This window comes from Anopheles bellator, chromosome 1 (assembly GCF_943735745.2).
Source record: "Anopheles bellator chromosome 1, idAnoBellAS_SP24_06.2, whole genome shotgun sequence".
Lineage (NCBI taxonomy): Eukaryota > Metazoa > Arthropoda > Insecta > Diptera > Culicidae > Anopheles > Anopheles bellator.
The window spans coordinates 42,478,509-42,504,062 of NC_071285.1; the positions used below are offsets into that span (position 1 = coordinate 42,478,509).

Below are 25,554 nucleotides of genomic sequence, written 5' to 3' on the forward strand. Positions count from 1 at the left end.
CATTTCTTCGATTTGTCTTAGAAGGTTCAAAAACTCAGGCTGTGGTTCATAGCAATGACCTCGCTCATTCGTCTTCTTAAGTTCGTGTAGCATCGGTTGTGGCACCGAGGGCTGCTGCAACGGTGGGTGAGGTTGACCAAATAGAATTGCTTCAACCATTTTCGCTGCCTGCAAACCGCCACTGTACATTGGTGATTGAGCTTGCCCATCCGCCGTGTTCCGTGTTGAAGAACCGTCGTCAACATATTGAACGCCTGCTAACCATTCTTTCGATTGATTCACATCCATCGCCGGGTTTTGGCTCAATTCGCCCTCTCCAGTAACGAAGGACTTAGATTCTGCTTTTCGCGTGCCTAAAACGTGAAATGAAATTTTCTTCGGCTGTTGGTTCTTGCGCAGCCTACTAACCGTAGCCCTACGATGAGAATTGACTAATCACGTAGCGTTAAGCTTGGTTATGAAGAAGATCGCACAATTTCCTAGACTCAATAATTTTCCGAAATATCTCCAATGATTTCCGACAGAAAACAATGTCTACGCGAACCTCTCTCATTTGACAGCAAGCGAATCGGTTTTCGAAGAACCGATCATTTTAAAAAAAAGCAGTCAAGTTAAGAAGTTTTATACGCAAAAAGAACAAAAGGGCAAGATAAAATTGCTGGGTAAAAGTGTTGAATTGAATCTGAAGCAAGAGGAATCATAGAAAAGCAAACATTTTATTCTGTTTGAAATAAACAATTTGCATTCAAATGACATGACGGTTCTCAAACTTACGTAAACGGCTACGGCGTCTAACTGTCAGTGAGCAACAGCTGAAAGGTGAAATTGCACATCTCACGCAAAGGCTTTCGCACACTCGACAACAACATCGCACAATTTCTAGTAAACGCGAGCAATTACGTATGGTTTTTGGCTGTTCGGTTCGGTTTCTTTAGTTCGCACGTCGGTCAGTCCTTTGCGATAAACGCAAATAGTTTCGTTTAAAACTGTTAATGCGGTGGTCCAAACAAGTGATGTAAGTGTGCCCACAGCCAGAGACCTTTGGATGGTGGCTTTTTATTTTTGGAACACAGGGGCGCCGAAAGCTGGATGCTCCGCTTACTAGCCAACCGTTCCCTTGCTTAGAAATGGTCCGTTAGTCCGTGGTCAGTGTGTGCGTATGTGGCTGTGTTTATTTTTAATTTCAAATTAATTTTTGCTTCTCATTAAAAAATCAGCGCCTGTCGCCTGTTCGATTTTTTGCCGACCACTTCAAGTTTCCGGTTTCTTTTGGAACTGACCAACAGTTTCGTCAAAACAATTGACATTCACATAAATTTTCTCTCCCTTTTCTCAGTCGTCGAGCGCGTCCAATAGAAGTAGCAGAAACGACACATAAATATGGCAACTAAGCGGAAACCAATTCACACCCCATCGAACGCAGCAAATGCTAGCCGACCACAGATGAATTTCCGGCAAGGTTTGAACGACACGACGGCTCGCAGCGAAGCAAAGGGAACCCGGCCAACTGCAACGCCTACTTCGATCAAAGAAGTGCTCACCATGATGGTGTTACACGTCTGCAAAAAGATTATCTTCTTCGACACTGGCCTGAAGGTGGCTTTGTACTTGGGCTCTTTGTTCATCGTCTCACTCATCGGCGACTTTTTGCCCTACCCGAAGACCTACCTGGCGAGGACAGACAATCTCTTCAATGTGTACTTTGTGAAAATGGGCTGGGCCTGGACGTTGTTGTTCTCGTTTCCCTACCTGGCCATGACATCGGTGACGCTTTGTTGCGGTGACAACCAGCGGCTGCTGAGGAACCATCTACCACGGCTAGGAATAGCGAGCGTAGTGTGGTTCGTGTGGACTAAGCTGTTCAACGTCATTGAGTCGAGCTATGGACGGTGCAGTATCCGGGGTTTTGATTCGAAGACGGCTTGCCTAAAGGCCGGCCATTTTTGGAACGGTTTCGACATATCTGGACATGCCTTTATCCTGATCTACTCCAGTTTGGTGCTGATGGAGGAGGCGCGACCCATCATTGGGTGGGAGAGCATCAAAGATTTGTTGCGCAATGAGGAGCACAACCGCAGCAGTAATGACACATCTCAATCGGCCAACCCACTCAAGGGGCTTAAGGACGAAGATTTGAAGGCACTCAAATACTTTTATAATCGATTCACACCCACCATTCGGTTACTGTTCGTGGGTATGACGATGCTGCAACTTCTCTGGGACGTTATGCTCGTGGGAACGATGCTCTATCACCATCGAATGGTGGAGAAAGTGCTGAGTGGCATCATTGCAGTAGTTTCGTGGTTCGTCACATACCGCGCCTGGTATCCAGTGCCAACCGTGCTGCCCGATCCGGTGGGCAAAGGAATGTTCAACTATCAGACCAACGTGAAACCGGAGCTCGTTGGGCTTAGACGAAGGGCCAGTTTTTTGCAGCCCGGATCCTCTTCAACATCGGCATCGGGTGCCGGTGGTACTAGTAGCAACAGCAAGGATATTCCCAAGTTCATGGGTATGCCACTCTATGGCGCCCGGCATCCGTACAGCACCTCGAACGTTGGTGGTGCAACGTCGCCCCTCGAACCGTCCCTCGGTAGTCAAGCATCGTTTGGAAGCAACAGCCAACAGCATCTGTTCGGGTCACGGGTGGGTACCAGCGGTGGCATTAGTAGCAGTAGTAACTACGTTAACCCAGACTTTAACCATCCCTCATACGCTCGCTACCGTAGTCGCTTTGAACGTTTCGAATCGTAAATAGTGTCCCTAGGTGTGCATTGTCGTTTGTGCTGAACAATAATTTCCATCACTGTAAATTAATCGAGTTGAACGAAAGGGTAAATACTTTGGGCAAGACGAGGGTTTGCATGTTACCAGGCAGCGGAGAGGAATTCGGTGAAGGGAAACAGACAATCATGAGCGAAAGTAGCAACAGCTTGGCTGTTTGGTTTGGGTGATGTAAGATTAATGTACATAAATTGTTGACACAAAATTTAATAATTTTCGGGAGTGGATGCTAAAACTGTGCAATAAAGCTTTGTAGAAAATTTGCTGCGAAAACGGATGGCAATTTGGCAAATGTACGTGATCCCTTTCTTCGATTGCAGATACCGTGAATCCCGTGAGTCTTTCGAACGTGACTGAAACGGCCTTCGCAAAAGGGCAACTGGAATCACCAGAACTCGCGTCATCGTTTAACTACTTTGTTACTATTAACATTATGGCACCGACTTTCGAGTAACGATAGCTGTAGACCGCTGGGGCAGCGCATTGTGACCCATGCACTTTCTTAAAAAGGCTACTGTTTTACGAATCTGTTAGCGTACCATGGCACTATTCGATAACGATCGATCTTACCGACAGAAAAGGGACGGGTTTGAGTTTTTCAAACGGGTTTGGATAAAGTAATTATGTTGTATTTACGTTTGTTCTTTTTCGTTGTTGATTCTCGTTAAGTTTGACATTTTTCGCGATGTAAATCCATAAAATTCCTCGAACGACCAGAAATACATGACCATTTATAGGTGTAATGTCTTTTGTTTCTGTTACGTTTAACCAACATCTCTCCGGAAAGTTAATGTTACTGCACGTAATGTACCAAATTGGATGTTTTAATCTTAACGGATCGCATGGCTTTACACACGATGTTACAAATAATTTATATGCAGTTTTTTTCATCGAGTTCAGGAGATTCCAAATTGTTTAGCATGATAAAAATGGACCAATGGCAAAACTGGGAAAAAAGAAATCATCTGACCGTGTTTACCTCTTCAGCAACGTTGAGCTAATAAGAACAGATGAAGCAGCCGCCAGACCGGCCTTGTAAACCGTTGGCGTATTGACCCACACGGTGCGCAAAAGAGACACCTTGGAGGGGAGCACACTTTGAAACGATGGTCGCTGGCAGATCCTGTTGAAGTACTGCTCAACTCGCGGTCTGCGACCAGCGTTCCAAAACCGTTCTTCCAATCCGAGTACGTATAGCCTGTTCAGAAGTGTCGCTAGGCCAATGTCGACGATCGTGAAGGTATCGGTGCCGCAAAACCTTTCGCACTCCGGATCGCGTCCATCCAGATAGTGCTCGACGTCGGTCAACAACTCGTCCAGCGCGCTGAGGAGCTTGCAGAAATACTCTTCCTTCTCAATTATGCTTCGCTTACGCTCGTGAAAATCTGCTTTCTTTAATAAAACCTCGCGAAAGGCTGGATAAGCATTGGCATAAGTGCGCAAACGGTCGACAAGCGTTTCCTCGCGCGCCAGAATCGTCCGGCGTACTGGCAACACGAAGGGGAACTTGGGGCTTCCCGTGTGCTGCGGATGCAGGAACGCACCGATCGTTATCAGCCCAATCGGCAGACTTTCGATCGTCTTGCGGAATCCGAGCACTACCTTATCGACATCGTTTGGCATTCGGAGTGATTTGGCTGATGAGGATACAGATCAGAAAAGAAACATGGTGGGCAAAGAAAAGGACGAAGCTGGTTGGCAGAGTACCTTTGGGATACGTCTCCTCCAGGTAATCCAAGATACGGTTCGATCCAGGGACGATCAGCAAACCGTTCTGCAAAACCGGCAACTCGGCCCGGGGATTGAGCTCCAAAAACCATTCGGAGAAATGCTCATCATTGGTCACATCGATTTCGTACTTTGTGAAGCGAATGGCTTTCTCGTGGAGCGCTTGCAGAACCTAGATAGAGAAGCACAATGAAATAGTTTTACTATGGGTAGAAATTTAGAATACAGTTCAAACTACGCAACTTGGAGCGCTCTTGTGCCGGACTAGAGGGTTGATAAATGTTGTTTCGGACTCGCGCTTATCTCTAAATAATACTTCAACAATCGCATCCTAATGTACATAATGAGATCTCGGATCGTAGATAATATCAGCCAAAGCGCGCGCTGGCGATGCGTGACCAAATCCCGTCCCCAACAACGTGCCTGACCACATGATCTACGCAACAGAACCGTAGGAACACAGATTTCTTCTTTGATCTGTGTCTGTGAATATGAACAAACTTTTGGTTTTAAATTCTTTGCCAGTTTCCGTTGCGAAATGCTCTGCGGTAACTGAATAGATTCAAATCTAAACCATTACCTTAATCCAAGAATGCAAATGAATACTACTTTGAGAACCGAATGAACAGAATAATCTTGCCAACGTTTAATAGATCAGACTAGACCACGAAATAGTCCCACAGTGTCTACTTTCGATTGATCGGTTTGCTAGGAAAAAATGAAAATTCGTAAACACCTCATCATTCTTATGCAACGCGGCAAATAGGCACCAATGCGCCACTACGAGCCGTTGGGTAAATAGGAAGTGCAAACAATGTTACGGAGTAATTCACAGACTCGCAAAACTATACCCCTGGCATGAATTCGCTAGCCGGCGGTTTGAGCTATTCCGGTGACACATAGGACTCGCAGGAGCACAGGGCCCTATTGTTACTTGAGATAAAATTGCCCAAACTTTCTTTTTGAACCTACCTTTTGGCAATAGTAGCTGTACTGGTTACAGTATATTATTAGTCCATCGTTCTCCGCGATGCTGGGCCGTTGAAACCTTCTCTCGGCCATTTCCGATTGCACAAAATACACGTTCCTGTTTCTTTACAGGAATTTGTTGTACTTTGTAGGAATAATTCTCTTCCCGAACCTATGGAATAAACTTTACACACGAATGATGGCCGTTCCAGTGAAAAGTGCGCTATGCTTTTGGCAGCCACCACGATCACATGCTTTTCCTATGATGCAGTCGTCGTCGATGTAGTTGTGATGAGTGAGTGTACCGTTTTCCCCCGGGTTGTCCAGGGCGAAACAAACAATACGCAATGTCGTCGAAATTAATGGGCCCAGGTGCTAACAGACCAAACGGTTAAGGCCTCAAAGGTACGACGAGCGCTCGCACCGGCCACAAGTAGACTGAGCTAGGATTGAGTGATCAACCAGATGATGATTATCGTGTGCTCATCAGCTGATCGTGGTCGTCGGCAAACGATTCATGATCTCACCGGCTGTACTCGGCCACTTCCTATTGCTCTCCTTACAAGCGAGCTGAAGCCAAAGACAAAACAAGACATTGGCGAACAACTGAAATTTAAATTGTCGAATCAACTGAACTAGAAAAATACACTATCGATGTTGCTGAAATCGTAATGCCGCTCATCATGCCCATATTTAATTCATTGTTCCATTTGTGCACTAATCGCGTCCTGTGAGGTACACGGTAAATCTAATTTCATTCAAAAAAGGACATCTGCGTATCATATTTTACTACAACAGTACTAAATGTAATAGATTCAAAGCCAAACCTACTTGGATAAACGAAATTTGTTCAATCTACTATCTTTCCGCAGGGCAATGGAAAGCGTTGCAAAATTATGGACAGCAGAAATCCCTCCGGTTGAGCCAGCTGAACATGGAGAGCACTACGATCAAAGCATCCGTTGCATATTCTCGACCAAAGAATCGTCATGCCAGCACCGTGACAAAAGATAAATACCGCTCACTTCGATGTTTTAAAGTAAAATCGAATTTACTAATTTCCAAACGCTTTTCGTGCGAATGTGAATAAAAACAAACGAATGCCAGCAAGTGTTATGAGATGTTTTCGTTTTATTGCACGCACAAAACTCTACACGACCACAAAAAGCACTTATTAACTATATTTTGCTTTTGCACCGGGCTTTTCTACAAAAAAAAACTAAAGGAAACTTAAGAAATGATTAATTTTACATGTAACAATATGCATTCATCGCTGCAACTCTCTTAACAACGGTAACACTACGTACACATCACCACCTTGTCGTTCTAGGTTTTGTTACACCGCGCGTGCGGTCTGGTCTGTCCAGGGGTGAATCGTGTTAATTGTATCATCTCTCTATTTCGACATGTGATAACTCCTCGTTCGTTTTCCAACTGAACTAACTCCTACCGGTCGGTCGCATATCGAACGGCGTAACCAAACCGATTGCAGCGTAGCCGATTCGAACGTAAGACGTTTTAAGTTTTGTGGTTTAATTTGTATCATTTATTTACAGCAGGCCAAACGTAGAACAACGTAGTTCCTCATTTCAGCAGATTTGGATCGCCTATTAGATGTTACAAAACTACTTATAGTTTCCTCAGTGTGTATCAAGTGACTTATATTTGAAAAAAAAACATATTTACACCATTTAAAACGGCGCACTAGCGCTTCACATTCACGTCTCTTCTCAGTAGCTTCTCGTAATTGAAGCTAACCCGTTTACATGCGATTTCTCCTCTCAGTTTTTACAACTCTTTGTCACGATGGGGTTGCTATTCTCTATCTCGCTGTCGGGAACAATAGGATGATTTTGGCATATGAAAAATTTCCTATCTTTACACCTTCACCAACGCTCACGTGATCATCACTTCTTTTATTCAAAATCAATGCAATTGAATTCGAATTGTTTGAATGTTACGTAATAATATTTAAATAAATCTTAAAATATCAACAAACTACTTACGGTTCTACTTTGTCTGGTAGCAAGTACCAACTATCCTCAAAAGCAGTAATACATTACAGAAAAGAAGCCACTGCTAAGCCAGTGCATTCATACGCTATGAGCGTACCATACTAAAATGGATCTTTCGGCATAATGCCGTGGCATAGCCCAGAGATTTTGGGCGTTTCTCGTTCCGAGCTTACACAAGAATCGAGTTCCCTTGCAGGTAATTGTACAGAATGGACGATCGCGTCGAGGGTAGGAAGGACTATGTGGAAGCGCTGCCTTCGGCAGAGGGCGCATCTACCACAGCCGCCGCCGCCGCCACCTGTGTGCTGCTGGCGGCTTCTTCGGTCTTGTCGACAAGATTCTCGCGGAAAAATTTTATTTTTTGCACAAAAAAGGACTCCAAACTCTCGGCACACCGGAAGAAGGGCGATTCCTTGGGGTTGTAGAAGCGACAGTTGTCGAATATCTTTGTCATGTCACCGATAAACTCGGAAAGCATCTGATAGACTTTGTTGTCTATCTTTTGTTCTATTTTTTGTAAGTCTGAAATGATCAATCGCACACATACACAGACATGAGAGATTATGGATGTTGTTTTGAAACAGGGGAGTTTCACTATTGCTTTGTTTTACATACCCATCGGCTCTTTGATGACGTGATAGTAATCTGGAGCTTCATTGGGATCGACGGGTTCCATAAATGGCCATGCGCTCTTGTGTTGCTAAAACAAAAACGGAGCGAAAACTGCATGATCCTCGGGTCTATTGTGGCTTTTATGCGTTCTCTAAGCATACCTGAATTTGTTTGATAAGCTTCTTTAGATTGTCAAACTCTTTTGGGCTCAAAGGTTTCATGTTGGCAAAGTTGACCGAGTTGTTGATTTGACAGTTGGGGCAAATGTACTCGTCGATGTAGTCGGCTTCACTTTGTAATATCCCAACGCAACGTCCATGGAACCAGGCCTGACACTTATCACAGCCGATGTAAAATCTATCGGAAAAGTAAAGGTTGAGTTTTCAGAGCATGTTTCTACGACCCATTCGTTGTCGTTGTCGTCACCCCCGAAAGAGACTTACTGTGTTTCGTCGTACGGTTGCTGGCAGAGGCAATACAGCTGTTGCGTTTCACGGGCGTGTTTGCACTCGTTACAAATGTATTCCGTCATAACTTTCGATTCCTCCTCATTGATGCCAACGCAATCACCGTGGAACCAGTTGTTACACAGATCACAACCAACGTAGAACCTATAACCGAACGAAATCAATTATTAAGCTGTCGTAACGAATCAACAATGACAAGTCTAGCTAACACTTACTTCGACTCGTCATAAGGCGTTTTACAGATGCAATGCATCTTGTTGTTCTTTTTCGATCCTCTTCGCGGTTGGCCGCGAGCGCCTACTGACCGATGGCTCCCACCACCCTTGGTTCCCGCCGAAGTGGCATGCTTTTGACCTCTTCTGCCACCGCCGACGGTTTCTTTTGCCAACGAACTGACAACGTTTGTACCGGTGGTTGCGATCGTTCTGGAGGGAAGATGAAGTTTTAGAAAGAAGATTAAAGTGCCAGTGAAAGTTTGCTTCTTTTCGATCCTCAGTGGTTCACTTACTTTCGCCGGGTGCTGGTCGTCATGGTGGAACTCTTATCCGTCGTTTGCTTCGAGCCACTACCACCGGGCAGCGTCAGCAGCTCCTCTCCGCCATCGTGGCTATCAGCAGTACTATTGCTGTTTGCAGGGGTCGTCGTTTGACGTCGACCTTGAGATGTAACGTTCTGTTCCTGCTGTAGCTGCTGTTGCTGCTGGTGTTGTGACTTCTGCTGTTGATGCTGTTGCTGCTGCTGCTGTTGCTGCTGTTGTAGAGTAGGAGACGACTTCGAACCTGCGGCTGCTATCGCCGTCGCTGACGCCGCCCGGACGGCCGGAGCCGTAGTGGCTGCCTGCAGCTCGACGGAGAGTTCCTTTTGTATCTGAACCTGCAATTCCTTTTCGAGATGAGATCGTTTCTTGAGAATCACTTTCTTTAACTGTTCCTTGTGACGATTCAATTGGGCCTAGCGCAAAAGAACAATCACAAACAATAAGGTTCGATTCAGTTTACTAGTTTGCTAGAGTTTACCGCTTGCGAACGATAATGTAGGCACAAGTAATGGTAAACGAGGAATCATGTGCTGGTGGTAAATAGAATACAAAAAACACGTGCAACGCCATGTGGATCGTCGATCGCGGCCATTATAGAGATTAAGTGAAATAGCAACTAGTAGGGCCAATGCGAGAGGAGGCTGCTCAGCCGGAAGGATGGGATGCTCCGGAACACTCGTGTTGATCGTGAGCCGTACACGCACACAGAACATACCTGAGATTTACTCTGACGCTGTACTGCGTTGGTTTGCTGAGGGCTGCTCGCTGCTGTGCTACTGTTCGCTGTTGCGGCCATTTGCGGCGACAATGGCAATTTACGTTTCTCAACGCCTTTACTTCTGGTCGCGCTGATTGACGAATGTGACTCAGATCTGGCTCTGTTATCCTCGGTTGGTGAGATCACAGCATCATCAGAACCTCCACCACCACCACCACCACTAGCGGTGGCGATTTGTAAGGATTTGCGCGGTGATAATGGCGACATCACGGACGTTCCATGACCAGAGGACGTGGTAGTGGTACGCCGTTTGCTAGGCGTACTTGTGGCACTGGTTTCACTGTTCGTTTGTTTCTTTTCCCGTCCTTGCTCGTGCGATTGTTGCGGCTGATTTGGGTTTGCCGGTTTCGTTGGACGTGCACGCTTTGGTGTGTCGAGTTGCCAATCGTCGTCGTCATCATCGGTCCGCACCGTACGCTTTCGCACACGACTACTGTGACTATGGGATTCTCCCCGGGGCACACCTGACATGTTGCTGTAGTTGTGTTGTAAGGCGATCGTACGATCGGGACGATCTTCTGTTCTCATCTGCTTCTCCTGGTAGCGCTGCAGGTTCAGCAATTTTTCTGTTATTTCCGGATTCAAGTTTTCCTGCTTGAGTGCCGTTTTGATCGCTAGATAAGATACAATACGTGTTATTCTACGGTTTTATACGTTTACTTGCTATGAAATTGACTACTTACTCTCCTGAATGTAGTCGGCAGTCACGATGAAGGATTTGTCTTTTTGCTCTGTTCCACCACCTGCCGCGGCATCACCATCGCCCTCCGCATCCTGCTCCTTGGCATCTGTTACCAGCGGTTGCGTCTTCAGCTGCTGTTGTTTGCTGATGTTGTTGCTCACCTTCTGGATCAGTTCCTTCTTCACCAGTGGGTTGATAATGCTGCCACTATTGGCCCCATTGATGATGATATTCGAGATAATCCTCGGTTTGCCATCGTCGATAGCGGACGTGCCCTGGATCATTACAGTGGTGGAAGCAACAGCGCTAGAAGCACTGCTCTGAATAATAGTGTCACCACCACCGACCTGAACCATTTCCTGCGGGACACACGAAGAAGCCGCTTCCACGAGCTCACAACTTGTCGTATCAGCTTCCTGCTGCTTAGGGCACACGTCAGATGATGGAATAAAAAACGTCAAACAAAACAAAGATACGACACACGTGTGCATGCACACACGATAGTAGTACCGATGAAGAAGCGCAGGATTAGTAGAACATTTATCACCGGAAACGCCAGTGAACGCGTGCCTCGTCCATTGATCACGCCAACGAGTACGAAACGGACGGTCGACGACCTCCATCATCATCTATGAACTCGAGAACGCAAAAAGCGGATGTTTTCTTCGTTTCTTTCAAGGATTTGAAGGTTTTTTTCCTACGGCAGTATACGATGCCACCGCCGATCCGACCGAAGCAACCCCGTTCGCAGTATAATTTATCGAAAGTTAACAGGGACAAACCAACGCGGAATCCACGGTATGTGCCGAATTGGGTTTATCGTTTGGACATCACCAAACATCGCCAGGTGGCGCTTCATCAATCAGCAGCAATTCAGTCCGAGCAAAGAGAGAGAATTGCATGAGAATGGACAGGAAAGCAACATAGAGTCAGGAAAGATAGCCACATGCGCAACGGGGAGAGCGTGTAATCATGGCTGGCATTATTTAGAGCTTCTCCTAAATTTGCTTGTCTTTGGATCTATTGCTGACAAACCCTGCTCAAACCTGCTGTTCTCGACACCCTGCGATCGCCACAGCGTTTCATCATAACTCTAGACATTGGTGTTTCCTACAGATTAACATGAATTCTTTACACTTTCTGCAAATGTTGTTCACTTTTTGACTCACCTAACTTTAGCGCGCATCTAACTGTTGGTCAAAATGATTTCCAGAGCATTTTTGCACGACACAACATCAATGTTTTCGATAAGAATCATCATCAATGTTTCGACTCTCTTTCATTCACACACACACGCACACACACACACACACACGCACACACACACACGCACACACACAAACACACGCACACACACACATAGATGGACGCGTTCTTCATTATCGCAGCAAAATAAAGGAACACAACTAACCGAAATCAAGATGTTCAAGGCAATTGGTGTGTAGAAGACATCGAAAAGAACAAAACTTAAGTCTCTATATACAAAACTAATTGTGTAGGGGAAAAAATCAAATTTTGGAATTGCATTTTTGCTGCTTTTCGTCCTTACCTCACAAACAGGTTTTGGGTTTAACAAGTTTTGAAAGAAAAGCGGACCACAAATCATTATAGTCCAGAATGTGAAAGCGCGCCATTGATAGTCCCGAGAAAGTAAATGTTTAACGATACCATTTTGAAGCCTAGTACACATCCCGTATGAGAGATGTTTTAAAAGCTCAGTTGGTGCTCAGTTGATAGAGGGGAGAGCATTAACTGCATTTTCAATTCCTTTTCGTTGTGCCGCAACCTCGATTCTGATGAAAACTCGAAATCTGCTACGTTTGCATCTGTCTGTGCAGGTTGTTCGGTCGGAGCAGCGGTGGTGAATAAAGGCACACAAAAAAGCGCTGGACGATACTTTTATCTGGTTTGACTGATTTGCGTCGCGAACCCGCGTGAATTTGAAACTTACTTTCGCTAAAAAAACATCCCTTGCTTTTCGATTCACATTTGGCGATCAATAGACGAGAACACGGCACACGGTCGAAGGCAGAGAGAGGGAAAGAAAAACTAGGAATGATATCGAGAATGGAAAGGAAGTTGTTTCATCCGCCATAGATAACGATCACTCATGATGTGTGGTAGGAGCGCAGCAGTTGGAGTATGTTCAATAAAACAAAAAACAATGCAAACAAGACACACAAGTCACAAAAAGTTAATGAATCCCAAAAAAACGAACGAAAAAACATAACACAATTTATGCACGGTAAAAATAAAAGCATTTCCAACAAAGCAGAATGAAAACTATACTAAAATAAGATTAAGAGGTCACGGTGTAACTTTGAAACTGCGTGTGGGTATAAGTAAGATATGCCAGCCATGTGATGGTGTGTCCTTCGTCCTTTTGCTGCTGACTTATAAATGTTACAGTCAAAATGTAAATTAATCCCCTACATCAACCGAAAGGATGATTTTGCTTTACAAAAAAAAAACACTAACCAAGTCTGTAAAGTCATCCGGCCAAATCTGAAATTGTCCTCTTCTTTGAGCGACAGAAGCAATATATCGAAAATAATCTATAACGAAAACCCTGCCCGCCAACATGTTAAGCGATTACAATATATTATGAGAATCTTGGACATAGTTAAAAACATTTTTTTCTTCTCCTTATTCTGCCTTCTGCTTGCACATTTAGAACTAGTTATACACGCTGCTGGTAGTACTGCTCAACTAGAGCCATCAAAACTATAACAGTTACCAAAAGCTTATGCATCTATAGAATAATTGTTCTCGAAACAGACTCCCCAAGAGGAATGGATTCACATTGTACATCTTGTAAACCTACGCTGTGGTTCTATTAATGGTTCATATCCCTCCGGATTGCGCGGCTCTTTTGATAGCGAATTTGCTTTAAATTTTGTCCGTCTTGGCGACAATGTGGCTTGCTTTCGCGCTCGTACTTGCTTCCTCTTTCCATCCACTTTACTGAACAGTGTTGCTGATTAACGCTCCCGAACTGAGCCCGATCTGTGGTCGCTCTTACCCACCAACATGAATTGGAGTCAGTGAAAGTATAGTAAAAAAAAAAGGGGCCAACAACATATGCATCGTAGGACACGAAAGTATGAGCCATTAAGGTATGATGATGCTCATAATACTTTGCTTTCGGTTGGGATCGTTACCTAATGATCCTGGGTAAGTCACGATGATCGTAAGTCCACCACGTTCATTTCTTTTGCTTAGTGAACAGATCAATTTTGGTGGCAATCTAGAGAGCTCGAAGTTGTATTTTTATTAAACTTTTGTTCTTTATTTCTTTTTCCGCATTCGTACTCCTTCGCTGTTTTTGCTACTTTTATGAGTGTTTATAAATTTTTTAGTTACTATTTTTTACACGTTTAGTTAAGGAGCTTGATTATTTTCGGTCTTTTACTTTCTCCGTCAGCAGAGTCGTACTCTGAATGTGTTGTGTAGTGCAGAAAATGTAATCATGTAAACAGTAAACGTCTCATGTGTAAATATTGTCAAGTCGAAGGTCTAATAATCATCCTTCAAGCCGGAGGATAACGACGAACGACAATAATCCCACAGAACGCATCCCAATCGGCGAGAAACAATGGATCGAACTTAATTCAGATGCACACTTTTGTAGCGTTTTTGACCTTCTTTTAAACATCACACGCATCGTGTGCGTGGTGCTTCCTTCATGTTCATCACTTTCAAGAGTGCTTACTACGGAGAGCGAGGCGAAACAACCAGAACAAGAGTGCGGGAGAAGAAGGGATAGAAGGGAAGGTTTTGAAATGCTGCGGAAGGAACACAATGCTTATAGTTAAGTTATACGTTTAAATAAATTAACTACCTTCTAAAAGACGTCCAATCTTCATGTAAAACAACATGATCGTAATTGTCTTTATTACGAGTTATGTGAACTATTTGACTTATAGCTTAAAATATTGATGAACCAACACGATGCTCTTTCCCAACAATACTGGTCGCTCGGGAAATTTGTATAATCTCAAAACGTTTTAAATGGGTGCTACGTGATTTACGACGAATCGTTGGAGAACGTCAAAAGTCCAGAGGTATAATTTGAACGCTCCTTGGAAATACACAGTAGATCAATGAATATGATAAAATGATGAAGCATCGTCTTAATATTGCACAGGGTCATTTGGTTTCATTTTACTCTACGATTCTCGCAATAAAACCCCATGTATGACTGTCATGCAACACCAAAAGTGGCAACGAAAGTAACGCATTCGCCAACCTTGTTCACCAACTCGCCAAAGGGCAGATTCATACCTTTGTCAGCCAAAGTTGCCACGGTGATGACATCGGAAAAAACATTCTTCGTCTCCCTTCTCTCGCGCACTCTTTGATTGTCTTTCTCGAGTTGAACATCTGCTCGCCCATTGCCTTGTTTTAATCTGATTAATTTAATTGCAACGCTCCTTTGATGTATTCGATTTCGAATGTGCGCTCCCATTGAAGTCGACTTGCTTGGAGTTTAGCCAGCCCTGTGGTAAAATCAGTCCGGATCAAATGGTCTAATAATTATTTGTGATAACACACCCACTACCTGCTACTTGCTTAACTCACTAATAATGCTCATTATCATGTAGTTAAATAGTTATTTTAGTCAAATTTACATTTGGGCATCGAGAAAATCGATGGTCATCTGCGATTGCCAATATTACTTTAGTTTCATTTGCTTTTGGTGTATAGTGTTGTGAGAGCTTTCAGAATTGCAAGCTTATTGTAGTGTCGCCGTTCATACCACACATGTTTGTACACCGCTGTGAACTGTTTCAATTTTGAATGGCTACCTTTATCAAAAACTTTCACTCACTCTCTCCTCAAAAGATTGTTACCTCTTGGTTACATTTGCTTGTGAACGGTTGAGACACTGATTTTATTTCGTCAAGTCGCCAAAAGTAACATAAATCCATTGGTTGTTCTATTTCTAGTCTTCCTCATGAGAGCAACAGTATTTTTCAATTTCTTGATTCGTCATATTTTCATAGAAAATTATTCACATTTGCGGAAACAGTTCGCATGGAAACGATGTGTTTTTTCTTGCTACGGATGTGCATTATCAAGATTTCTACCAAAAACCAGTAATACCAGAGGGAACACGTAATTGGAATGCACATTGTGGCAAATGCACAAATGTAATAAAGATCAGTGGAATCGTTAAATTCTTCATTCTTTTAGGAATATATTACTGTCCAAAAACTAATGCTTATAAAATGGATAATGAACTTAAGGTAAACGGAAATGACATGAACGGAAAAAGTAATCACATAAAACACACACTCCTAACTTCTTCGCATTGCCCTTAGCAACCACAAGCCCTAGCAACCTTTGCTTTTCTCTCGTCTTAACAGTCACCGTTGTAAAGATCAAATCAGATGAAAGAGAAAGATCGAAAAGTCCGCAAAAAGTTACCCCTAATAAGCTTTGTTAGTAATGTTAAGAAGTTTGAAAAACGAAAACTATAAAAACCATACGTAGTTTTGGAGCGCATTACAGTCACAAAAACACGGGAATGATGCTCGTTCGTCTCACCTACCAGCCTTGTTTGCTGCATCTTATAAACTAAATATCAGTGTAAAACGGTAAGTATAGGCAAGAGGTTGGCAGGCAGGGTTGGTGGGTAGGTTGGGATACCGCAACAATTTGTTAGATAACAAATACAAAAAGTAGGTAGAAATCCCTTCGCCTAGACATAAACTTATTGGACAAAGCATTACACAAACACACACGCGCACGCACATAGCCATAACTATCCTGCGACAGCGTGAGATAACTTTTGTTTTGTCATGATTCTTTGTCTCTTTGTGTCTCTTTTTATCTATCTTTCTCTCTTTTAATCGAGTATCGCAGCATTTTTTGGTAAAGGTCTCACAGTGGGAAGGTTGGATGTGGTTGATTGGTAGGAAGAGAGCATGAAGTTGGGAAAGGCCAATGCTTAAAAACGACTTACTTGTTGGTGATGTACCTGTATTGCTGCCGAGTTTGCGTCGTGCTTGATCTGGACCGGTGCCAGCGGTGGTGGCTGCGCAACGGTCGCAGTGGTGAGCGCATTTTGCGCCGGTTGAATAGCAAGATAGATTTTCGTGGGACCAATCACGCCTTGCCGACCATTTGATGCTTGAGCTATTGGCGGTGGAAATAAAAAGAAAGCATGATAGATCGAATAGTTCCTAACAAAGAAATCGAAACTGTACGGCCGCTTACGAGCTTGGCAAACGTTACCTTGCAGCAATTGTTGTTTAACTTGTTGGTGAACTAAAGCCGACTGCTGAGATGTAAAATCGCTCCCTTGTAATCCCTGCAGCACAATACGCGGTCCTTGTTCTGTCTGTACGACCTGTGCGGTCACACACTTGATCACCGTTCCTGGAGGCTGTCCTTGCAACAACGATTGCTCTACGGCGTTGCTAATCTGTTGTTGTTGCTGCTGTTGTTGGATAAGTTGTTGCTGCTGCAATTGTTGTTGTTGCAACTGTTGCTGTTGTAACTGTTGTTGCTGCTGCTGCTGAAGCTGCTGTTGAAACTGTTGCTGCTGTTGCTGCAGTTGCAACTGCTGTTGCTGCTGCTGTTGAGCCGCAGTGTCGGTTAAGCTTGTGACCGGAATTATTTGAGCCGCTCCGTTAGGTTGGGTTTTGATATGTGCAACCACCTGCGCCTGATTGTTACCGATCGGACGGAGCAAAACCTGTTGCCCGTTTACGTTCGCCAGCTGCAGTTTACCACTGGACAATTGCTGTGCCAAATTTTGCGCCTGATTTATAACCGTAGTTTGCGATACCGTTGCCGGTGCTGCTTGCATTACAGTAGTCTGTTGCTGTTGAACCACAGAGGCAGGCTGTTGGATTTGTATTTGAATTTGCTGTGGCTGTTGCTGCTGTTGTAGCGTGGCGGCTGTGGCAACAGTCGGTTGAGCTGTGGTCACGATTTGTTGCACTTTTTGAATCTGCGCCCCTCCGGCAGTCGCAGCGACCGACACCACGGGTTGTGTATGGATCTGTATTGGCGTGTTGCTGACCAGCTTCTGACCACTGTTGAGTGTGATCAGTTGACCACCGATCATGATCTGCCGACTGGGCGTGGAAACAATTTGCTGGACCACCTTCTGTCCGCTGGCATGGTTGATAATGATCTGCTGAGATGTGCCACCCGCTGTTGCGGTTGCGTTTTGGATCAATATTTGCTTAGGCGGCTGGCCCGGGGTAGTTGCCACCAACACTTTTTGCGTCTGGATCTGCTGTTGTGGGGACGTGGCGGCAGCAGTTGACGCAGCAGCCGCAGCTGCAGCTGCCGTCGGTTCAACGATAACCTTTTGAGCACTACCCTGCAACAGCTGCTGAAGGTTTGATTGCGTTACTACCTTCTGCACTGGTGTACCAGCGGTCGTCAACAGTTGGCCTCCGCTTGCGAGCACTTTCTGTAGAGCCCCTTGAGTGTTGAGAACAATTTTCTGTGGCGTTGTAGTCGAGGATACTATCTGCTGAACCGCCGTTTGAGCGTTTACAACAGGACTAGCGACGGTTTGAACCTAAAACGCCCCAGAGCAAGGGAATAAACGGCATGAGAAGAGAGTAGCGGATATAAAGCGCGGAGCTATGAACATACTTTGTGCAAAATTTGCCTCTGCACAACCTGTTTCATCGGATTCTGCGGTGTATTCGTGGCACTGCGTACCACGACACTTTTGTTCAGAATGTGTGGTTGCTGCTGCGAAGGTGTTCCAGGTCCGCTTCCACTAGCCGCTGCTATCGTCGTTGTACCAGATCCCTGGGCGGGAGCGATTTTAACAATCTTTTGTCCAACCTTTGTTATCGTTTGTTTGGGTGCTAGCGAGAAAAGTCGAATCGAAACAAATAATGTCAAAATAAAAACTATTTCATCCTACAATGGAAAATCCATTGTCATCAGCGCGTTTCACTTACAATTGGGGTTGCTGCTTAGCACGTGCAGATTGCCGTCCGTCGTCTGAATTATTTGTTGACCAGGATTCAATCCCCGAACACTGACCTTACCATCAGCTCCACGAATGATTTGCACCTTCTGCGTAACTTCCGTCTTGGGAGTGGTACCGCCGGTGCTAGTATGCTGTTTCACCGATTGTGACGTGGCTGCCGACGTTGCAATGCTCTGATGCAGAATTTTGGTAGTACCGTCAGGATTCTTGACCAAAATCTTACGATGAATAATCCCACCACTGGTGCCGCTTTTCGGTGTCGTACCTTTGAGGTCGGATGTCCCAAAGCAGAGAAAAAAATAAGCAATGCACTTTAAAACATTAAAGGCCACTCCTTACCTTGCTGCTTCATTTCTAGGGCTCGCTTCTGATTGTGGGCGGCACGCTGTAAGCGGAGTTGTTGCTCCATTTTTTCGTTTATTTCCTCCCTCGAAGCTTTGGTCGAGATGACTCCCGATGACGATGAGGACGAATTGGCGGATTTGTTCACTGATCCTGCTGACGACGAAGACGAAGAGGGCGATTCGTTCAGACGGCTAGATGATGTCGGTAACTTGCCAGTGCTGTTCCGGGTGACAGGCTGGGCGGAGGCGGCCGCCAATTTCTCCTGCTTTTCACCATACAGCTTCACTTCCCATAGTTCCAACTTGTCCTCGTCGATCCACTCCTCTGTGACCTGGGGTTCCGTTTGCTGCGGCGACTCGGCACGCTTCCGCTTCCGCAAACCAGAACGTATCGATTGCACTTCAGCTATGGGAAGTATGGAAACATGTTAATTGTGTCGCAACCGCTTCAGCCAAGATCTGATTCAAACCTACCTCGAACAGTTTTGGGAAGTTCTAGTGGGATGACCACCTTCCGGCGCAGGTACTGAATGCGCTCGTTAAACATGCCAATGTGCCTGTGACGAAGCAGCTCAAGCGACATGATTTCCGACTCGGTGGTCACCTGATGCTTGCCGTCGGCCGTCAGCGGTTTCATAGCCATATCGTCCCACCGGAAGCAGGTCCACAGAATGCGTAACTGTAAGCCGACGGCCGCTAGCGAAGTGAGATTGACGGTTCGGTACAACCAGCATGTCTTGAAGAGCGGCCTCGAGCATGGATATGGCCAGACAGTGGTGTTCATTTTGGCCAGATGATGGAACCCGGTCACCGATAGTCGACCACCGTGTTTTGCCAGCTTCAGCAGCTCGCCGCGCGGCAACACCATTATTGATGAAACTCCTTTCTTCTTCGTCCGGAAATAGTTCACCACCGGATAGCGAGGTTTTCCACTTCCCAAAACCGCTATTCTTGGTTCACCCTTTGACTTTTCGCCACCACTGCCATTATCTAAGGTCACCGGTGGTAGCGTTTTCCTCAGGTACAGCTTTCCTTTCGTGCCACTCGCTGAGTAGACACGCAAACTTCCATCCGGTGCTTGCTCTTTTTCCTCATTTTCTTCTTTCTTTACACTGCGCGATGTCATCCCGAAGCGGCGGTTTGGTGCCCGTATAAACAGGTAACCAAGTTCCTTTGGAGGTTCCGGTTTTAACGCCACAACCTCTTCCTTTGGTTTTACATCACTAGCGGGCCCTGGAGGATATTGCGCTGCAACGCCCGATTCATTGTGGCTTTTGTTGGTGGCCATCATACGAGAGCGACCACGACCTCGAGTAACCCTAGTACCGCCACCAAATTCGGTGGACACATCTTCCGAGGAGAAGGAATCAGAATTGGAATTTTCGTTCAGCAGCGGCTCCTTCTCTCCACAAGCGCCGCCACCATCAACACTACTGTCCACATCCGTAGTATTCTTAGCTACAGCCACAAGTGCTGTCGTAGTGACATCGAGCATTGCGGATTCAGTTACTGCGTTATCCTCCGTACCGCATACGACCTCCTCCTTCACTACCGATGACGATGGTTCGTCCAAAAGGACATGCTCATTCTTAACGACATCAGCGTGGCCTCTTACAGTCCCATCCGCCTCGGAAGCCGCTGCCGCCAGTACCCCATCGCCTTCCTCCATTTTTTCCTGCTTCAATGTAACGTTTTCCGTTAACTTGGTCAGCATATTATCATCGCAGTCGACCATCGTCCGTTTCGAGCGCTCCAGATCCTCGTTCATTAATTTGAACCGATTGATCGAGAAATTGCTGAGCAAAGTTTCAAAGCTCTCGTTCTTTACCTCGGTCAATTTTTGTTCCAGGATGGACTTGGAAGGAGCCACCGAGGCTGCTCCAGTTGCACTAGCCGGCAACGTACTGGTGTGCTGGATCTCCAGCACTTGCATCTGTTTGAGTAAAGAGTACAGCTCATTTCTTACGATTTGCTTCTGGCGACAGAGCGGTGAAAAACAGCTGGCGGATGAGGGCGGTGCTGAATTATTTTCACTGGAGGCGCAACACTCAATCGAATAGCATTTATACTGATGGGCTTGACGACTCACGTAGTAATACTTAACACGCAATTCGTTCGCCCTGGTCGTCATCGCTTGCAACTTTTCTCGGTGCTGCCGATTGCGCACATGCTGTTGGTACGCCGAAAGATGTGGCCTGGGATTTACCGGTACAGCGGCACCACTGGTTGCGCCGCGACCATTGACGATTCGGTGCAACTGCTTTTCGATGCATTCACTAGCAGGAAGCACACGAACGGTGATCACCGTTGACGAAGGCTCGGGCCTCGCTATAATGGACGCAGGTGGCTCGTCAGTTCCACATTCCTCTGCCAGCTGATCTAACTTGGCTTTTGCTTGCTTAATGCGCAACTCTTCGGCGTCACGCAGATTGATACGACGCTGCAGCAAACCATCTAGCAACGGACATTTGCGGGCAACTTTTGGATAGAGTATCCGAGCCTGAGGGGATGTGAGCGCCCGCGATACGTCGATCTCCGTACCGCACGTCTGCGGTCCTTGGTCGCCCAACTCGATGCACTGTAGCTTTTGCAAGAGTTTGCCGTTCAACGCCTCGATATCGGTAAGATATTCGACAGATGTATTTTGTTGCCTCGCCGCATCCGTTCGGCAACGCTGCAGTGCCTCGTACGTACGCATTTCTAACTTCTGCAGCTTACGCTGACCGGTCTCGGGCACCATCACCGGCAGCACCATTTGGACAGTTTCGTTCGTCATACGACTGATGGCGGTTGGCTTGCTTCGGCGACCATTCGACAGCCACACCCAGTCCCACTGGCCATGGATTCGATATTCTTCTCCTTTTTGCTTCCAAACCTGATGCTTCAGACCAAGTGCATACTTTACGAAATTGACCGCCGTCCTATTGCGCTCCTCTTCGTCGTCGCGCTCACGCTTTTCCCGTTTTTCGAGCTTCTTCTTTTCTTCCCGTTCCGCTGACGTAATGCGGTACATGCGTGTGTGGCCGAGTTGCTCGTGCCAAACGCTTGCAAACACGACACTTCGCAGACACGATTGCAAGATGCACATGGTGCGAGCGAAGTCCTGAGGCCGCGTGCTCGTACCGATAGCATTAATCCACAGCTTACGAAGGCGTGTCCAGTTATGGTGCATGAACGGAGACGCAATGGCCTGCTCCAGGGCGAGCAACGTTTGGCGGATGGTAGTTATGATTTGCTGTTGGCTAGCATACAGACCACCACCAAGCCACTTGAATTCCGATGCCTGGGTGAGAGAAAATTTGTGCGACAAATGTCGCTTCTTGTCACGCTCTTCGTTGCGCTGTGGTTTATTAAGCGCGATCGGATTAATCGTGTACTGGTTGACGTAATTTTTGTACCCATTCTCCATACCGAGTTTAAAGTGCAAAGTGCCGTTCGAGAGCTGCGTCAGCTTCTGCCGTGTCAATCGATCGATTCCCTCCGCAGTCGTCCCAGCAGCACCATTCGTTGCCGTCAAACTGGCCGACTCTTCTTTGGGGCTTTTCTTTTTCAAATCATCCAAATTGAAAGTCCGCGGTGTCAGGGAGCCCGTCTTTGAACGTGTAACGTGTTTACTGCCTCCATTCTGTTGATGCGCACCCGGATCGTCCGATTCATGTGTTGCTGCTGAGTCCTTTTCCTTTGTGTCTCCATTTTCATCCGATGCCTCACTTCCCGAAGGACAACCGTCTTTCTCAGCCCCGTCTGTGTCTTTCTCTTCTCCAACACCCGTCGCCTCGGCGTAGTCGGTTATCGCCGTTTGTTCCCCTCCTTCACTTTCACCTTCTGTCTCCGCCAACTGGCCAATCAGCTTGGCTATTCGTTGATTGTCGACCTCAATGTACGACTTCTTGCTTCCCTTGTGCTGGTTAGTGATGGCCTCGGTCAGCGTCATTTGACGTACGATTTCATCACGATAATCCTCGTCCAATTGCTCGTAGAGTTCACTCTCCATCTCATTTGGATCCAACTTCGACAGTAGCAGCTCGAATTGCTTCACCGTACTGTAGTACCAAATCTGCGATGCATCCTCGCTCTCGACGAACAAACGACGCACAATGAACCAGTACTTTCGGCCGTGTCTATCAAATCCCAGTATTTCCTGCCGGCACAGCATTCCTTGCTTCTCCTGGCTTGAAATGCAATCGGAAACCCCCGTCACTTTGTGCGACTTGCACAGATTGCACTGCCAGTCTCCGTTCGGTACGTTCACCATCGGGGGCTCCACACATTCGAGATGAAATACGGCAGGGCATGTCTCACAACACAGCAAATCACCAAGGCGGTGACACACGCGGCAATGGTCGTCGTAGTGTATTGGTCCCTCCTGTGTCATGTCGTCTCGGACCGTGCTGGTTACAAGAAATTGATCCGTCAGAAACTGCAACACGTACAGTCGTTCCTCGGCCGGCACGTACGGGTACTCGGTAGTACTGAGAATCTTCAACACATTCTGATCAAGACTGGCATCGCTTTCGATGTAACTTCGCAGCACCTCTGGCCAGGTAATGGCGTCGATCAGATAGAGCGCAATGTTCACACTATCTTTTTGATCCAGCGGCCCGAAGTGGGTCTGCTGAGAGTCTTCCTCGCGCAAGATTGCCTTCAGCAGCATAATGTGCAGCTCAGTCAGCAGGGCACTCTGATCCTCGCTCCAGATGGCGGCACAGAAATCCTCAAACCGGAACGGTGACAGCCGCACCAGATGGCGGAAGCGGCGGATGATCTCGTAAATGGATGTACATCGCAACACGATATCATTCGGTACCAGGAGGTCCTTCGATGATTCTGGCAGCTCGAGCGGCGGTACTTCGCGCTCTTGCAACCAGATCGGATCCGGGCTTGGTTCCTTCAGACAATTTATTCCATTGCCCCCTCCTGTACCCACGACAAAGCTGTGCATCGAAAAATCGCTCTCCGATGCCTGGCCAAGACTTTCTTCTGAATCACTAGCCGAACGCATGGAGTCATCGTATGGATCACTTTTATCACTTTCGTCGCCAAAATCGGATCCGTAGTGATATTCAGAATCATGGTACGACGTATAGGCTGTAACGGATGCACAGATATATTTTAAAAAAATGTATTGAGCTTATCACGTAAAGCAAATTAATGGGGCTGACAACCGCGGGGATATCTTTGAATGTCTCAAATAGAAAAATGTTTTCTGAATCACTAGCCAAACGCATAATTTTTTTAAATCAGTAAATACAAAATAGGTGTACACAAAATAAAACGCGATGCCCGCGGAAAAGTTTTGCAGAGACAATATTAAGAATCGTACTGAAAAGGGAACATCAACAAAACAGGGGAAATAACCCAGAAGGGGAACATTATCAAAACAGCTTTCCTCCGTGTTTTGTTTTTCTTGTTCCACGCTTCCATGTTTCTGTTTCGTTCGTTCGGCGTCGAAATGTCAAATCGAACGCATCTACGCAAAGGGACAGAAAAATGGAGGGAAAACAAACACACACAGCCACACAAACACACGCATATAGTGAACGCAGGAAATGACCTCGATGGACAACCTCATAAATGATGCAATTTCACATGATATCCCTCACCTTTCCGGTTGCTCGATGAATTGTTGTGACCGCCGCGGCCTCTTCCTGCTGGTCGGCCGCGTGGTGTTGCTTTTCGTCCTCTGGTCTTCTTGGCGGTCACAGCCCTCCGGGAAGTGGAGGGCCGGCTTTCCTCGCTACCCTGCGGTGAGGATGCTCGCGAAGCCGACGGTGTGCTACTTCCATCCTGCGCGCCCAAATCCTTGCACAGATATTTTGGCTTTTTCATCAGATGATACTGAAATTTTTTGGGCCTTTCCATAGTAGCCGACTTCGGAGGGCGTCCTCTCCTTTTGCCAATGGACGGAGTGCTCGGCGTGCCGCCATTTGTTTGCCGGCCAGTCATTTTCAACTGTTAGTGTTTGTTTGGCTTGCTCAGAAACACTTAATATAACGTCGGTATTAAATATGTCGTATTTTCACTGTTTTCCATACACTCTTGTACTGAATCATCTCTTATTTGATCCTTTATCTCCATGAAGGTTCGCGACTGATGCCCGAAGAAACTGTAACCGCTACAGATGGTACGAAGCAGCTACCTGTACAAGACAAAAGCGTTTCAGAAATGATATGTATTTGGCAACATTTTCAAAAAAATCATAAATGCGCCCCCTCCGAAACTACAAACAAGCGAAAAGGTTATGTGCATTTGCTAAACTGCTTTACGGTATGATCACTCTTCATCCACTGTATGTAAACACGCATAATGCACCAAAAGCAGCATCTCGCTATATTATGCGACGACTTGAAGCAAAATTGACGCTTCCAAGATTTCGCTGCAACTACAGCCAAGCCATTATTCTCCAGAGCGTCAATCCTTCGGCGGGATGGGATTGGAGGCAAAGTATAATTCTTGCAGTAGACGAGTTCGCAGACTTTCCCAACGAATGGACTTTCCCTAAGCATATTAGGCGCGAGGCTCGATCTCGATGCCGTTGCACGCTTTATCGAGAGGCGGCAGCAGCACAGAGTTCTGCCACACGAGCATTACACGTTGAGCGAAAAACCTACCACCACCGTCGATAGTCTCCGTGCGATGGCCGATTTCTGCTGGCAAGATAAATTGTT

General features: G+C 46.1%; 3 protein-coding genes across 6 annotated transcripts; 1 reads left to right on the forward strand and 2 right to left on the reverse strand.

The window, feature by feature from the left end:
• Positions 1–832: 832 nt before the first annotated feature.
• On the forward strand, positions 833–7,467 carry LOC131205438 (acyl-coenzyme A diphosphatase FITM2). 4 transcript variants are annotated; one of them, XM_058197528.1, is made up of 3 exons: positions 833–1,015; positions 1,337–2,646; positions 6,354–7,467. In XM_058197528.1, exons 2-3 carry the CDS (start codon positions 1,381–1,383, stop codon positions 6,402–6,404), a joined length of 1,317 nt encoding a protein of 438 aa, XP_058053511.1. In that variant the 5' UTR covers positions 833–1,015; positions 1,337–1,380; the 3' UTR covers positions 6,405–7,467. The 4 variants fall into 4 exon arrangements, with proteins under 4 accessions (XP_058053511.1, XP_058053510.1, XP_058053512.1 ...); XM_058197527.1 differs by lacking the exon at positions 6,354–7,467 and adding an exon at positions 1,074–1,145 and having other exon boundaries at positions 1,337–3,521; XM_058197529.1 differs by lacking the exon at positions 6,354–7,467 and adding an exon at positions 3,105–3,521.
• Positions 3,236–5,902, reverse strand: LOC131205439 (ganglioside-induced differentiation-associated protein 1). The gene is made up of 3 exons (XM_058197531.1): positions 5,485–5,902; positions 4,492–4,684; positions 3,236–4,421 (listed from the first exon to the last, which is right to left on the reverse strand). The coding sequence occupies exons 1-3, from the start codon at positions 5,572–5,574 to the stop codon at positions 3,760–3,762; spliced, it is 945 nt and encodes a 314-aa protein (XP_058053514.1). The 5' UTR covers positions 5,575–5,902; the 3' UTR covers positions 3,236–3,759.
• Positions 6,593–24,832, reverse strand: LOC131205436 (nucleosome-remodeling factor subunit NURF301). The gene is made up of 15 exons (XM_058197525.1): positions 24,490–24,832; positions 19,361–23,974; positions 18,882–19,292; positions 18,511–18,807; positions 18,194–18,414; positions 16,814–18,116; positions 16,542–16,714; positions 10,575–10,932; positions 9,829–10,505; positions 9,084–9,526; positions 8,791–9,000; positions 8,552–8,719; positions 8,270–8,465; positions 8,112–8,196; positions 6,593–8,018 (listed from the first exon to the last, which is right to left on the reverse strand). Exons 1-15 carry the CDS (start codon positions 24,830–24,832, stop codon positions 7,735–7,737), a joined length of 9,783 nt encoding a protein of 3,260 aa, XP_058053508.1. The 3' UTR covers positions 6,593–7,734.
• Between the last annotated feature and the right edge of the window lie 722 nt (positions 24,833–25,554).

Excerpts from the sequence above, each read along its gene's own strand:
- LOC131205436 (XM_058197525.1), bottom strand. The coding sequence starts at position 24,832 with ATGACTGGCCGGCAAACAAATGGCGGCACGCCGAGCACTCCGTCCATT. Across the intron at positions 18,117-18,193 it reads AGAGGCAAATTTTGCACAAA|GTTCAAACCGTCGCTAGTCC; the intron begins GTATGTTCATAG and ends GGGGCGTTTTAG. Across the intron at positions 8,197-8,269 it reads AGCTTATCAAACAAATTCAG|CAACACAAGAGCGCATGGCC; the intron begins GTATGCTTAGAG and ends TTTTTGTTTTAG.
- LOC131205438 (XM_058197527.1), top strand. The coding sequence starts at position 1,381 with ATGGCAACTAAGCGGAAACCAATTCACACCCCATCGAACGCAGCAAAT.
- LOC131205439 (XM_058197531.1), bottom strand. The coding sequence starts at position 5,574 with ATGGCCGAGAGAAGGTTTCAACGGCCCAGCATCGCGGAGAACGATGGA. Across the intron at positions 4,685-5,484 it reads ACAGCTACTATTGCCAAAAG|GTTCTGCAAGCGCTCCACGA; the intron begins GTAGGTTCAAAA and ends TTCTCTATCTAG. Across the intron at positions 4,422-4,491 it reads GGAGGAGACGTATCCCAAAG|CCAAATCACTCCGAATGCCA; the intron begins GTACTCTGCCAA and ends TATCCTCATCAG.